The sequence below is a fragment of the Chaetodon auriga genome, chromosome 13 (assembly GCF_051107435.1).
Source record: "Chaetodon auriga isolate fChaAug3 chromosome 13, fChaAug3.hap1, whole genome shotgun sequence".
NCBI lineage: Eukaryota > Metazoa > Chordata > Actinopteri > Chaetodontiformes > Chaetodontidae > Chaetodon > Chaetodon auriga.
Window position 1 is genome coordinate 23,759,294 of NC_135086.1, and position 14,006 is coordinate 23,773,299.

General features: G+C 43.8%; 3 protein-coding genes across 3 annotated transcripts; 1 reads left to right on the plus strand and 2 right to left on the minus strand.

The window, feature by feature from the left end:
* Window positions 1-24: 24 nt before the first annotated feature.
* On the minus strand, window positions 25-5,387 carry rab5b (RAB5B, member RAS oncogene family). Its single transcript, XM_076746510.1, has 6 exons — window positions 5,270-5,387; window positions 4,103-4,399; window positions 3,733-3,884; window positions 3,214-3,336; window positions 2,141-2,234; window positions 25-1,764 (listed from the first exon to the last, which is right to left on the minus strand). The coding sequence occupies exons 2-6, from the start codon at window positions 4,266-4,268 to the stop codon at window positions 1,649-1,651; spliced, it is 651 nt and encodes a 216-aa protein (XP_076602625.1). The 5' UTR covers window positions 4,269-4,399; window positions 5,270-5,387; the 3' UTR covers window positions 25-1,648.
* A 379-nt stretch (window positions 5,388-5,766) lies between these two features.
* lcmt2 (leucine carboxyl methyltransferase 2) lies at window positions 5,767-11,186 on the plus strand. Its single transcript, XM_076747713.1, has 14 exons — window positions 5,767-5,929; window positions 6,360-6,484; window positions 6,814-6,895; window positions 7,009-7,189; window positions 7,317-7,473; window positions 7,683-7,872; window positions 8,066-8,173; window positions 8,292-8,379; window positions 8,566-8,793; window positions 8,890-9,135; window positions 9,238-9,335; window positions 10,163-10,350; window positions 10,447-10,582; window positions 10,750-11,186. Exons 1-14 carry the CDS (start codon window positions 5,882-5,884, stop codon window positions 10,912-10,914), a joined length of 2,040 nt encoding a protein of 679 aa, XP_076603828.1. The 5' UTR covers window positions 5,767-5,881; the 3' UTR covers window positions 10,915-11,186.
* A 132-nt stretch (window positions 11,187-11,318) lies between these two features.
* Window positions 11,319-13,110, minus strand: crygs2 (crystallin, gamma S2). Its single transcript, XM_076747714.1, has 3 exons — window positions 13,061-13,110; window positions 12,394-12,636; window positions 11,319-11,591 (listed from the first exon to the last, which is right to left on the minus strand). The coding sequence occupies exons 1-3, from the start codon at window positions 13,067-13,069 to the stop codon at window positions 11,319-11,321; spliced, it is 525 nt and encodes a 174-aa protein (XP_076603829.1). The 5' UTR covers window positions 13,070-13,110.
* Window positions 13,111-14,006: the final 896 nt, after the last annotated feature.

Consider the following 14,006-nt stretch of genomic DNA (forward strand, 5'->3'; position numbering starts at 1 on the left):
AAAATGAAAACTGGGAATAGGCACTTCTGTTTTTTTTTGTATTTTCATCAATTCCTTACTCATTTTCTTCAGCCAAGCTGTGGACAGCAACCAAGCACACGACTCTGTTTGAAGAGCATCATATTAAGCTAAATTAATCAGTAAAACCATTTAAGATCACTGTGATTTCATGTTCACCAACAACTTAGCCTTAGGACAACAAGGGACAGATGAGGGACACAAAGACATCATGGGCAGATTTTCTCCTACAGGGCACAGTATGGGTTTATTACAGATCAGCCCCCAATATATCATATACCAATATTTATCATTTATCTCATGCCAATCACTTCATCTGGGCAGAGCCATCCACGGACTACATTTCCTGCATTACATTAGACCCATAATTCACTATGATAATTGAAATATGAGATGAAGCTATTTATTCAAAACAGGGGCTTAGTCTTATATTTGATGCAGTGCAACTTTCTTTGGGTTTGAGGGACATTTTCTCAGCTACAGGCAAGTAATTAGAGCTAACAGTTTCCTGCTTATACATAGCAATGTTTAAGTTGTGTGACTGCATACACTCCACATCAAGTCTGCATCGTTGCTGCGAGCTACAGCCTGTGGTGCTTAATGGTTTTCCCTAAGAGTACTCAAGCAAAAAATGCTCAGCAATCTTTCATTTAACAAGCAAGTCTGTGAAACACAATGTAAAATCATCAGCCTTGTAAAGAAATACAATCTCATTAAATCAGAACTTTGTAGAAGTGTGAATCTTTGCCTCAAATAATTTAAGTTTCTATTTGGACAAAAGGAAAGGGAAGCAGAAGCAGAAGTGCTGCAGAGACACTGGAGCATCGCTACCAGCAGTCAAGAGAAGTCAAAACACTGGACAATAAATACGTACAAATTGTGGACTTCTGTTGAGCAAACTGTGCCATGGGTCTTACATGATGTGGGTCTGGACAGTGCCAGTGACACCAGCGAAGGTCAGGCAGCAGAGACAGGGATTACGAATCATGGGATCATTCCAGTGGTGCAATACGTGGCATTATTCACAGCAGGATTTGATTGGTTCAGGACTGGGAGGAGGCAAAGCAAGCAGGTACAGGCTCTGACAAAGGAGAAGAAGAAAGCGACAACCACCTAACCATCTGGCTTCTTTATGTCTTGACCCTTTTTTTTCTCCTTTCCTTTCTTAGCCACTCGCCACCATGTGCAGCTCATTTTGTGCATTTTTACGCAATCACGGCCATGACTGAAATGATTCAAGGTAGAATGAAAACGAAAGAAAATTCACAATTAGTGCTAAATACTACAACAGGCTTGCCACCCTCTTCCACATTCGTTATATTCCTCCTCTTAATCTCGGCCATCACTACACCTCCCCTTGTGACTTCCGAATGCAGAATCTCAGTTGGTCATGAGACGCAGGTGTCAAACACTGTGTCTTCTCCTCCATCTCTGCTTGCTCTTCCTGATTCTCTCCTTTGAATTTCTGTCTCAGATTTTCTGCCTGCTTGGACAGCAGGATGAATGGAGGGTAAGGAGTGAATGGATATTGGGTTTCCCCACACCAGGCCCATCCCTGTAAGTTGGCTGAAGGAGACAGGATGGTCTGTGGTGGTGTGGATGATGGAATACTGGTGGGAGTTGTGGAGGTCTAGTTCCCACCACAGCAGGCTCTGGTAGAGTGGGCATCTGGGTCCTGGAGGTTGACTCCCCGATGTCGCGCTGCATGTGTAGGGTTTTGGGTGTCTGTTTTTGGCATCTTTTTTGCTACATTAAGAAGGCAAAGTGAAATATTTTGACATTGTCAGTCTTTTCGTCAGTGAATAAATCCTGAATCAGGATCTGAATCTGCACAACAATCCACATCATGGATTAGCAATCTTAGTACACATATGCACAATTTTTAATCAAAGTAAGTCATTTTTAGGGGGTAGCTCTGAAAATGTATTAAAAAAAACAGCACGTCACAATGTCTAATCATTTGTTCATTGGCCCATGGCTTCATTTTCACCAAAAAGTCTCTGTGCATTTTTTGACAAATGCTGCCAACAAACAGACAAACCTGAACCACAGGAGCAATGCCTCATTCTCTTCAGAAATAAACCTCTAATTTTGCCTCACATATGAATGACAGGATACTCACCAATGGCCAGGAAGAGCTCATTGACGTTCATGGCTGTCTTAGCAGAGGTCTCCATAAAGAGCAAGCCAGTGTCTTCAGCATATGTCTGGGCTTCCTTTACCACACAACATACATACAAACACAAATATAACATCAGCAGTAATTTGAGAAGCATTCAACACTAACATGAACTAATAATGACTCATAAGGTACTCTGCACCAGTATTTGAATGCAGCCAAAATGGTTTGCCCAAAATGTGTTTAAAGATTCAATATGTAAGATATGGCCACCTGTCGAAGGTCCCTCCAAACAAATAGGAGGCTGCATATCGCCAGCATAACCGCTAACTGCTTCTAAGTATACTCTGCTGTAGCCATCTATGACTATAGCCACTAGCTGCTGTTAGCTAGTTAGCTCAGTTAGCATATGGGCTGACTGGAGTCTGCCCTGACCGAGAGCTTGGAGCTTGTTGGTATTTACACTGCGGGTAACAGAACTGGGCTCAACAGCCTCCCAGTGAACACAAGTGGACCAGGAGAGGTGAACACAAGTGAAATGTGTCTATTTGTTAGACTGAAAAAGCAAAAAGAGCTTGTGAAACGAATCAAACTTGCTGCTAGCATACATCTTGCAGGTGAAACTATAGGATTCTATACTATCAGCCTATCACCTCTTGAGGTGCAAAGTGGTATTACAAGACTGGATAGACCAGGGCTAGCTGGTTAGCATGCCATCTTCAGTAGATACCTGTGCAACACAATACACAGACGTCTTGAACATGCCATCTTCATCAGAAAATCATCAGAATTCTGGCCATCACCTTTTCAGTCCAAGATATGGACCGCACAACCATTTGTATGACAGATCCTTGAGCTCTATTCTGATCTAATTTTTTTACAAGATTGCTCACAAGCATGAGCCAGAAAAAAGAAGTTCAACTGCATTATAGCACCCATAGTGCAAACAACATAAACTGATAACACAAATGTAACCTTTTATCAGCAGTGGTTACCATCCAACTTCAGGAAGGTAATCAGTCATGATTTCATTTAGGCTATAGCTCACAATCAGAGGTTGGATAGCAGAGTGTTACCTCATACTCCACTAGTCTCCTCTCTGCTAGGTCAGCCTTGTTCCCAGCCAGAGCAATAACAATATTAGGACTGGCCTGCCTCTGCAGCTCCTTCACCCAGGCCTTGGCTCTCTCAAAAGTCTCCTGCACAAATACAGCACCAAGGTCAGACAAAACACCAACACACATGACACAACCACAGGAATTTATTCATGAGTTAGGGGACAAACTGCTCACCTCCTAATCTTGATGCTGGGCAGTATGCTGCTATAATATTAAGATCAGATTGTGTATAAGGATGGTTTTTATATTTATATTTTTTAGTCTTTATTGTGATTTGGTTATGTGTTACAGTTAAGTAAAATCATTTCTTCACATATTTGACAGTTTTAGCTGATTGAAATAAACCATGAATGTCAGACAAATGCCTCCACAGGCAGCACTAGTAAATACCCAGAATAATATTTAGGATGAATTTTGTCAATATTGCCCAGACCTACATGAACAAGTAACTAAGTGATTAATCTGTTTACACTATACCGGCTTGGTGATGTCAAAGACGACGATGGCAGCCTGAGCACCACGATAGTACATGGGAGCCAGACTATGGTATCGCTCTTGTCCTGCAGTGTCCCAGATCTCAAACTTCACTGTGGTATCGTCTAGACACACCGACTGAGCCAGGAATGCAGCTGGACACACGGGGGAAAAAGGAGAAATTACCAGGTGTTTTTAAAACCTACCATCACTCACCTTTTTGCTTCCCCGTCCATCACCTGATCAGCATTTTAACCAACTCAAAATGCACCTTCCCCCTACATTCACACACTCACTCACACTCCCCATTTCCCAGTCTTTCTGGAATTTCCCCTCGCGGGACAAATAAAGGAATATTGATCTTGGTCTTCACCTCCTATGGTTGTCTCCTGGAACTCATCAAACTGTCCTTTGACGAAACGCAGTACCAGGCTGGACTTGCCCACAGCCATGTCACCCAGCAGCACCAACTTGAACTGGCAAATCTTGGTCTGTGGTAGTGTGCCGTTGGAGCGGCCTCCACTCCCTCTGGAGCTCATACTGGCCCTTGTAGGAGATGGCAGGGGGGCTGGGCCTCCTCCCTGGAGTGGACCACTTGCACTGCTTTCCAAACAGAGTGTAGTCAAATCTCACTGGTGGTGTCTTGACCTCTCTGTACTCCCTGTATGGCCTGAGTGAAGAAGTGAAAAGTTTGGTGCAAGATAGCATCATGCATTGGCCCAAATACACTTTTCTTTCATTCTTAAGGCACCGAAGCCTCTTCCAGTGCATCCATAAAGTCTAAAGATTAAGGTTTTATGAAGAGGGACAGGGAGCTGACATGAATTTGGGGAAAAGCAAAACACAAGTTTGCATCAGAACTGCATTGCTTTACATTTAGCGGCTCTGAATGTCTACTGTGTTCACATCTCACCTTGCCTCACACACTTTCCTTTCTTTCTCAAGGCAACAACTGCCTCTTCCAGTACATCAATAGAGGGTACAGAGTCTGGTTTTATGAGGAAGGGAGGAGATTTCTTTGGCATGAAACCAAGGTATAGAGACAGTCTGGACTGCAACTGCATTGCTTTACATTTCCCAGCCCGACATGTCCACTCTGTGTTGACTGAATCACAGCCATGTTTAAAAAATATTGCCCTTTGCAAGCTGTGTCCTATTATCCTGCTGTGAAACTTGAGCTTGACAGGGATGCTGCTGCGCCTCAAATTGCTGTCTCCCTCACAGACAACAATGCTGATCATCAATCTGCAGCAGATCAGTCACTTGAAACATTACTCGAACCTCAGGGTCGGGCAGAGGGTGGCTGGCATCCCAGCACTCTGTGACTACTGGCGTTAAGGTTACTCCCACAGTAAATGTTATCAGATCAACAGCCCTAATCTTGCGTTGTGTGCTAACGGGACACCGCTCCGACCACTCAGGTCGGACGAGACAAAACTGAATAAAAGCTTTACATTTCGACGCCCAATTAAACAGACCAGTACTACATGTGCATCTGAACCCGATAAGACGAGTGAGAGGAACATATAAAAATATTTACCGTGTGTACTGTCGTTTCAGCAGCACAGGTATCGCAGTCTTCACTGTTGACAATTTGGCTATCAGCTGGTTAAAGAAAATGTTAACACTTCCTGTAAATTAGCGCAGGCGCACTGAGTGCCGCATTGTCAAGCCTGGAAAGAAGAACCGCATTCCCCAACGGTCGCTTCAGTGACTGTCCACATTTCCACATTCTTCACTTCCTAGTCACTTTTGCTGACAGAAGTGTAGCATGGTTGTTTTGCAGCCGAGGATAACAATATTGTGTTTAAAATAACAAGTGTGAATGACGAAAAATGAGTAATGGCTATAATCAAAGCCCAGTCAAGCATATTACAAGCATTATATTTGCTCTCAAATATTACCAACCACGCAGACGTTATCTAAATAGGCTGTGGAAAGACATTGAATTGACCAATAGCTTAAGTTAGTGTGGCCTCCGGTCCGCAGGGGGCGCAAGAACGCAGAGAGGAAGGTACCCGGAAGTCTTTAGCACGTGCAGGATGTTGAATTATTTTGGCCAGTGGACTTCTCTCAAAACGGAGGACTTTACCAAGACTTATTTAGTGCCCTGGAGTTTACCTGCGAAGTGATGTAACAGCTTGCCGATAATATGCCGACGTCAAGCAGAAAGAAGCAGAAGCAGGGGAGGGACACCGCGGTCAGTCTGACGTCTTCATTCACTACAGCAGAGCTAGCAAATGTCATATGAAGGCTCAAGTGTGGGAAACAATATGAAGCATTATTATAGATTTGACTAACTTACCTAACACTGTATAAAATACGTGCAGATTAGATTGATCTCAGCCCACTAAGCAGTACAATGGTACTTCCAGCAATTTAATGTATGGTAGTACAACACTCGTCTGCATTTATTGTTGATACTTTGATAAATTCATTTTGTAAAAAATACTTATGTGCATGTTCAATGGAGGACTTTTAATTTTAATGCATAATTTTTTACAGTGGCGTTCTTTTACTTGAATACAGAAGCATGTCTTCCACCACTTGCCTAAAGTAAGTCAAACTGGTCACAGGCTGTGGCATTTACAGTGATGGTGGCTCTGTTTGTTGTTCATTGTGTGACTCAGGTACAGGGAACCAATGACAGCAGTGTGGTGAGCAAGGTATCTGCTGCCGCGCAGGGCTACTTCCAGGATGCCTACCTCCAACACTTTGTGTGCAAAGTGGCCAGGAGAGCCCCACTCATCAACAGGTCAGCAGGCATCTTAGTCTTGTCATACTCAGATGTGCATAGGATTCAGTGATCAAGGTCACAATCAATTTATTGAACACCCATAATACATGTAGAGGAGCCGGCCTTGGTTGAAAGTGGTGGTGTGATATATGGACATAATTGATACAGTGGCTAACAATGGTCACACACCTGAGGGAAGAGTGCAGGATGCATAGTGTTACAAAAAGTGCAGCCATAAAGGGTGAAAGTGTGTTAAGCATCACATCTTGTACCACGAGATGATCCGAAAAGCAGATATACAGTTTGTGATAATAACAGTAATGATGTGTCGTATTTGCATGTTTTAGGGGCTACTATGTGCGCTGGAGAGCTGTGGACCACTGTGTGAGGAGGTTCCTACACATTACTGAAAACTGCCCTAAGAGACAGGCAAGTTACCTGCATATTGTCTAACACTGTGTTGTATAGAAAGTTTGCATCATGAAGGGTTGTGTATTTTATATACCATCATCGCTCTGTCATTATCTTTTTCCTTTCTTTAGATTTTGTCACTGGGCGCAGGGTTCGACTCTCTGTATTTTCGCCTACAGGCCGATGAAGCACTTGACAGGGCTGTTGTGTTTGAGGTAGATTTTCCTGATGTTTCAAGACGCAAGGCTGCCCTGATTAATTCTAATATTGCACTGAGGAGCATGTTAGAGCCCCATTTACCTTCTCCTACAGGTTTGTAATTTCCTTCACACATGGCACACTTGTGTTCACTGAGATTCACAGGTTTTCTTTTCTTTTGAGAAGTCTAGAAAAAGTGATGTTGGATTTCTTAAGCGTATGCCTGCCTATATGTCTTCAGGTTCCGTCTATGTGTCTAGTGGTCAGTACCATCTGTTAGGGGTGGATGTTAGAGAGGAGTCCCAGGTGAAAGAGGCTCTGGGTGCAGCCGGGCTGGACTGGGTTGCCCCAACGCTTGTTCTTTCTGAGGTGGTGCTCACCTACATGGAAACACAATGGTAAGGTTTGCTGTTTGGTGTATTTAGGGGAACATTTCACCCTTTTTGTGCATCCATAATATGTAAGCTAGGACTTTAAAACCATGTGCTGTATTTTGATCTTAGGTTGGATACAATAATTCACACAGTATCTAGCACAATGATCCTGATGAAGTAGAATCATACAGCTCTAATGCACATGTAGTGGTTACATGTTGTGTGTCTTCCAGGTCAGATGCTGTTATTAGTTGGGTGGCAAAGCTCTTGCCACAGTCACTCTTTGTTATATATGAGCAGATACATCCACATGATCCCTTTGGTCAGATCATGCAAGATCATTTCCTGAAACTAAATTCAACTCTCCACGCCCTCCGACAGTACCCAGACACTGCTGCACAGAGACACAGGTTCTTGGACAAGGCCAGTATGCAGACAATATTCAGTATACTGCAGACAATAAGTGTAATTTTTTATCAAGTGGCATTTGCAACAAGGTGTTTATTTCTTATTTCCATGATGATTAAGTGCATTCAGAGATGTGGGAAAATAGAATTGCTCTGTTTTCTGTGTAATACACACAAACGTTTAATCAGATGTGGTGTTGTGTGTTCAGGGCTGGGAGCAGTGTGTGTGTTTGGATATGAATGTCTTCTACCTTGGGCTGGTCCCTGAGGAGGAGAGATGCAGAGTGGAGAGCCTGGAGCCTTTTGATGAATATGAGGTCAGCAGTTGAAATGTGTTTGTGTGTCTCTATTTTGTGGGGTTGGGGTTGTGGTTGTCTGTCTGCTGTAGCCTTTATAAGCACAGTTACTCTTTTCTGTATCTCTGTCTACCCTCAGGAGTGGCACCAGAAGTGTTCCCACTACTTCATCCTTACTGCATCTCGAGGCTCTTTGACAGCACAGGCTTTACTCACACATGCTCCAGGTAGCTGCCACTTTATTTCCCTCTCATGGAAAACCACTGTCCCAACTTCCAACTCACAAATCTTTTATAACATTTTTGAATCATGTCACATCTTTCAGACACTTTGTCCACATGTCTGTGCATGTTCATGGCTACAGTTGTGACATTTGTGTGATTGTGATGTTTTATTTTTTTGCTTTCCCTCAGTATCTCCAGTGCCGTCCACTTGCCCATCTTGGAGCCCCATAGCCCTGAGTGTGCGGCCCATACCGGTTTGTATGGAGGGGCTGGGGATGGCTACCTCTTTGGTGGGCCCAGGGCAGGTCCTGCTAACAGGAGGCTCCAGCAGAGGAGGCAGGGGGGCAGTGACCAGGATGCTCTTCAGGAGCCAGGAAGGCTGGAGATCTGTCAGTGTGGAACCATCATTAGATTTTGGTGAGAGGGCTTCTTCCTGTCAGTAGTACTTTTTGCTCTTACACTGCAGAGAAAATACAAAATTAGACCATTTGCTGTTGTGTTGCCTTCTTCCAGGTGTTCGACTCTACCACTCTGTTACCTGTCTTTCTGGAGGAGGTATTGTGGTATACGGTGGTCGCTCCTCTCCACTCAACCCAATCAGGGGCCTTTTCAGAGCGACCTTGGACTCCGGTGGTCCACAGGGTCCTCTCCACTCCGAGGACCAAGACACAGTGAAACTTTGTGTAGAGCAGATGGTCTGTACGGGTGATCCACCACCAGCAAGATGGAGGCACACTGCTTCTGTGGTCAGTCACAATGGTGAGATACAATAGGGAGTCTTATGTGATTTCTTTTTCTCAATCATTGTTTTTCATTTTTTGTTATTTATTATGCAATAAAGTCTTCTCGTTTTTCCTGTAGGCAAGGACTTCCTGTTTGTGTTTGGTGGAAAGAATGAATCAGAGGTAGTTCTGGGTGACGGCTACTTCCTCTGTCAAGACCAGCAGCACTGGACTGAGGTTTGCCTCGTCTCTGTCTATGATTTATGCTTACAAAAAGGTTTTTAATCACACACACTGCATTTCAATAATGTTTCTTTCCACTTCATATTACATTGGGCCTCATGCAAGAACCATTCGTATGAACAGGATCATTCTTAAACTGGCAAGAGACAAGTTTTTTCTGTCTGCCACTGAGAACGATCTCCTGTGATCTCCCACGTGTTTGCGTGAAGCAATACTCAGATGATGTTATCACTCCATATGAAATGATGACAATTCAACTTTACCTGAACATGTGAACATGCTTCTTTCATCAGAACACATTCAAAGTGAAATGGAAATTCACTAAAATACAACACGTAACTAATCAAAAACAAAAATTAATATTCTGTTCACCATATTATCATCAGCATGGCTTGACCATTTTACAGAGGTTCTTTTGGATTTTATTATTGTTTTTGGCATATTTCGGTGCAGCAATTTACAGATTTCAGTAGTTGTTGCAAAGTTCTCTCACTCAGCACTCAGCTGCCTTTATGCAGGTCTGTGTGAAGCTCCACAGTGTGAAAGTTATTCCTTGGTAACCTTTTTGTGAATGAAATTTAGATGATAATTTTAAGGTGGTTAAAATTATGCTAATGATGAAGTCCCACAAACACACAGCTCTTAGTCAACAGGTGGCATTCTTCAGACTGAAAAGAGCAGTTTACAACAAATTAGTCCAGTTCAGAGTTTGTGAATCTGACTTGGAACACCTGTTTGAGCTTACCTGATAAAACTGTAAGAGAGGTTTAAGAGAAGAATATGAAAATGTTCCTGCATGGGTGTGTATGCATTATTCACAGATCCCAGTAGAGGGTGCAGCACCAGAGGCCCGTCATTCCCACTCAGCATGCTCATATCAGGGAGGTGTGGTGGTGTTTGGAGGACTAGACAGAAGGGGAGTGCCACTGGGGGACACGGTGGTGTTAAGGCCAAAAGAAAGAGGCTTCTGCTGGGAAAGAATAGAGGTGCAGCCATCTCCTGTTCCCAGGTCTGTTGTTTTTCACAGTCATTGACTCAAGTTTCTGCTGCAGAAAACCAACCAACTAACGAGCTCTAAGGCCTGAAATGATTTGCTTTGTTTTAGGTACTCTCATTCTGCCCATGTGATTGGTGAAAAGCTGCTTGTGGTTGGTGGAGTTTGGCTGCATTCAGATGGTGTACCGGGTGGTGTCATTATCAACCTGACCACATGCAGCAGTGTGGAGTTCAGCCTGGACACGGTAATTTTACTGTGCTGATACATCCAGTCCAGGTTGGCACAGCCTGGGAAAAGTGATATCAAGTGCTTTATATGAAGTCATTTCTTAGCAATCCCGTTTCACCGATCATGTAGATCTATTACACAAGATACTGAATAATAAATCACTGTATGTTCTGCCATCTCCAGACCTCGGTGCCCTGGCCACTGATGCTCCACTCATTCTGCTCTGAGCTCACAGACCCAGAGGAACCAGAGCTGCTGCTAATGGGTGGGGGAGGAAACTGTTTCTCCTTTGGGACTCACTTCAACCCTCAGCCTGTCACTGTGGACCTCACACCTGTGCTGGAATGAAGTTGCCTAAAGTGTTTCTATGAAACTGTTGAGCAGCTCAAATCAGTGACTTAAACTGGGGAGCTTATGCAATCCAAACCATCGGACATACCATACTGGATGAAATGGTTAAACTTGGATTATCTGGGGCAGTTTGAGTAGAGTTTACTTCAGGCCTGTTGAAAGCTCCAAATGTTATTGTTATTGATCTCTGAAGTGTGGATGTCTGCTTGAAGTAAGCAAGGGTGCAAAAGGTTCAAAAGACATTAAACACCTCATGTATGGAAAAATCCAAAGACATGTCTTCAGTCTGCTCACTGGACAGGTTTTTATTCGTGAGACCTCAGTTCAAAATCACAAAATACTCAATGAAAATTGTGGTCAAATATCAATATTTTCTTTTAATGTTTTGGGTGGAGGGTAAGTCATTCAGTGAAGCGCCTGAAGGACTGGACCGTAGGACTTACAGCACCCCAGTCACCAGGCTTGCGGTATTCCCCCTTCTCCAGGAAGTATTGGCGTCCACGGTAGTTGGGGTGCTCATAGAAAACCCACCAGCCATCGAAGACTTTACAGGAGTTGACCTCCCTCCAGCGGAACTTCTCCAGAAGTGAGGGACAGTCCTCTGTGGCCTCGAAGGCCTGACCCCCGAAGTCTGCCTTCTCATACAGCTGCATCTTGTACAGGGTCCCACTGGTCTGGAGGGTGACAGGAGTAAGCAAGTGGGATTGCAGGGGGTGGAAATGGAAGATGGGTGCAAAGAGGTAGCAGGTGGAGAACAGTGTGTGACGGGTGGAGGTATTGGTTAGTGCAGGGGGTTGGGAAAGTATATGGAGGGGATGTTGAGTAAGAGAAAAGGGGAAGGGGGGATATATAGGGAGGTGAGATTTGCATCTAACAAAAGGAAACTGTAGCACTGCATATATCAAGCTCTCAATAATACGAGTGTCATGGTGAATGGCCCTTTCATTCTATACTCTGTGTATCTGGCATGATCTACTACTTCAGTTAGATAACTGACTGTAATCAAACTCCATCTCATCTTTGTTTGCATTCTGTTTGCTCACTGTTCCACGCCTTTATAAATAGTACAAAACTTTACACATGCAGCTCCTACTAACTAGATTGATTTTTGTTTGAATCTGCCTGCAGGCTGTGGGTCGCTTGGACAAAAGCCTGATCATACAAATGGACTGACCCAGGTATTGGGTTACATTGACAAAGCCCTGCAGTCAGGGGCAACATTAACACCATAGCATGACCTCTTTGATGTGTTTTACTCTCTCCTGCAGTCACTGTGGCTTTCATTCATTCAACTAACTTGTGACTGTTAGTTGAATTGATAAAAAATCCTCCTCAGTCACATTTGTACAGGTTAGTGGTTGATGAAGAGATCTGCATCTAATGTTATGTTCAGCACATTCAAGAAAAGAGGTCAGACTGTTCAATAATCTCAGCAACAGCATGGGAAGGTCAGATGACAGCCAATGGCTGACTTACAAAGTGGATCATCTTGCAGGAACTGAGGCGGTCGTTGAGGCCCATCCAGCGCTGGTACTCTGGGTACTCTCCCCTGGTCAGGACATACTGGTATCCCATGTAGTTCGGCCTCTCATATACCACCCAAGCCCCACTCTCCACCCGGATGGAGTTGCAGCGGCTCAAATAGGTGTGGAAATCGGAGCAGTCACTGTCACACTCATAGCGACGGCCCTGGAAGTTCTTGTCCTCGTAGAAGACAATCTGGGGGACAACACATGGCAGATCCAGATTCTCTGATGGGTGGTTCATCTTAGAAGGTCATGTATTTCCTGAGCAAAGTGTTTGTCCATTTGAGTGCCACTGCTTTATCACACAAACGTTACCAAAAGCTTTTCTGACATTGCAAAGCATTGGAAAGCATTTTTTGGCAATGTTTTCTGTGTTCCAACAGAGAGACCCATCAACACCTCGTACTGCAAACAAAAACGAGCCTGTCCAGTCAACAACACTTCAAAACTGGCCTCACCGACAAACCAGATTTAAAGACGTTCAATCCCCAATAAACCCCATAGATAGGATCACATATACAGCCTTGTCCGCTACCAAACACCCGCTCTTTTACCTAAACCTGTGTCACAGCGTTACCTGTCTCCATGTCAATGCCAGCCCCTCTGTCTTCACTCACCCTGCCCATCGTGGATATGTGTGGAATAGCCTTGGTGCTGTTAAGTGATGGTTCCCCTGAGGTCTCGATGTTGTACTGGCCCCTCACCAGTCCCTTTTATATCCCCGCTTTCCCACGTTTATAAACAGCAAGAGTGGAGGCAATAGGGGAACAATCGCTTTGTCATGAAAGTTAGATCCAAAAATTGAGTCAGTGATTCTAGTGCTATTCAGTTTTTCCAGAAAAGCGAGGAAGGATTACGGCATAATGGCTGGGCATGGTAAGCATCCATTGACCCCACTTCTCTACTGGCTGGGTCCAATGCCCACCCCCCCTGCTCCAGCTCACGCACCATGTTACACATGCCAGCTCCACCATTTTGCCCCCACCTGGTGAGGACCTGCCAGCTCATGACTTCTTTCTGCCTTATGGATGAATCCAGAGAGGGCCACGTTCGCTGGTAGAAGAAGAATTCACATACTCCATCACAAGTAAAAGCCCTCCTTTCAATATCTCACTTCAATAAAAGTACAGAATTATTATCAGCAGAGTAATACATCAGTGTCAAAAGCAGAAGTACTCATGCAGGAAAAGCCTCCTTTATATATTATATATAATATTATTATAAACTGTCTTCTATATTGCCTATATTTTATTAAATGTTGGATTGTCACTGCTGTATCCCTTTTCCAACAGTATTTTACCATTGTAGCTGGTCAATGTGGAACTAATTTTAACTATTTTACATATTGTAGGGTTGTTTGTAAAAATCATATTTCATAAGCTGATTATAGATTTCTACTTTAAGTGTGGAACAGCAGAGGGAATACTTAAGTGAAATACAAATAAATTTGGGTTTTACATATGGGTGGCACTTGGTGCTAATCATTCCACCAATGGCAGTGCTGCATAACCGCAGATGCACCGCAGTCATGCATTTTAGTCTATTTCTTTATAACTCAGATGA

What these genes read in the sequence shown, in the direction of transcription:
- rab5b (XM_076746510.1), bottom strand. Translation starts at nt 4,268, where the DNA reads ATGAGCTCCAGAGGGAGTGGAGGCCGCTCCAACGGCACACTACCACAG. An exon ending in GGAGACTAGTGGAGTATGAG is followed by an intron (nt 2,235 to 3,213) that starts GTAACACTCTGC and finishes TGTGTGGTAAAG; the next exon opens with GAAGCCCAGACATATGCTGA. An exon ending in TGAGCTCTTCCTGGCCATTG is followed by an intron (nt 1,765 to 2,140) that starts GTGAGTATCCTG and finishes TTCTTAATGTAG; the next exon opens with CAAAAAAGATGCCAAAAACA.
- lcmt2 (XM_076747713.1), top strand. Translation starts at nt 5,882, where the DNA reads ATGCCGACGTCAAGCAGAAAGAAGCAGAAGCAGGGGAGGGACACCGCG. An exon ending in AGCAGGGGAGGGACACCGCG is followed by an intron (nt 5,930 to 6,359) that starts GTCAGTCTGACG and finishes TGTGTGACTCAG; the next exon opens with GTACAGGGAACCAATGACAG. An exon ending in CCATTTACCTTCTCCTACAG is followed by an intron (nt 7,190 to 7,316) that starts GTTTGTAATTTC and finishes ATATGTCTTCAG; the next exon opens with GTTCCGTCTATGTGTCTAGT.
- crygs2 (XM_076747714.1), bottom strand. An exon ending in CCTGCAAGATGATCCACTTT is followed by an intron (nt 11,592 to 12,393) that starts GTAAGTCAGCCA and finishes GTCACCCTCCAG; the next exon opens with ACCAGTGGGACCCTGTACAA.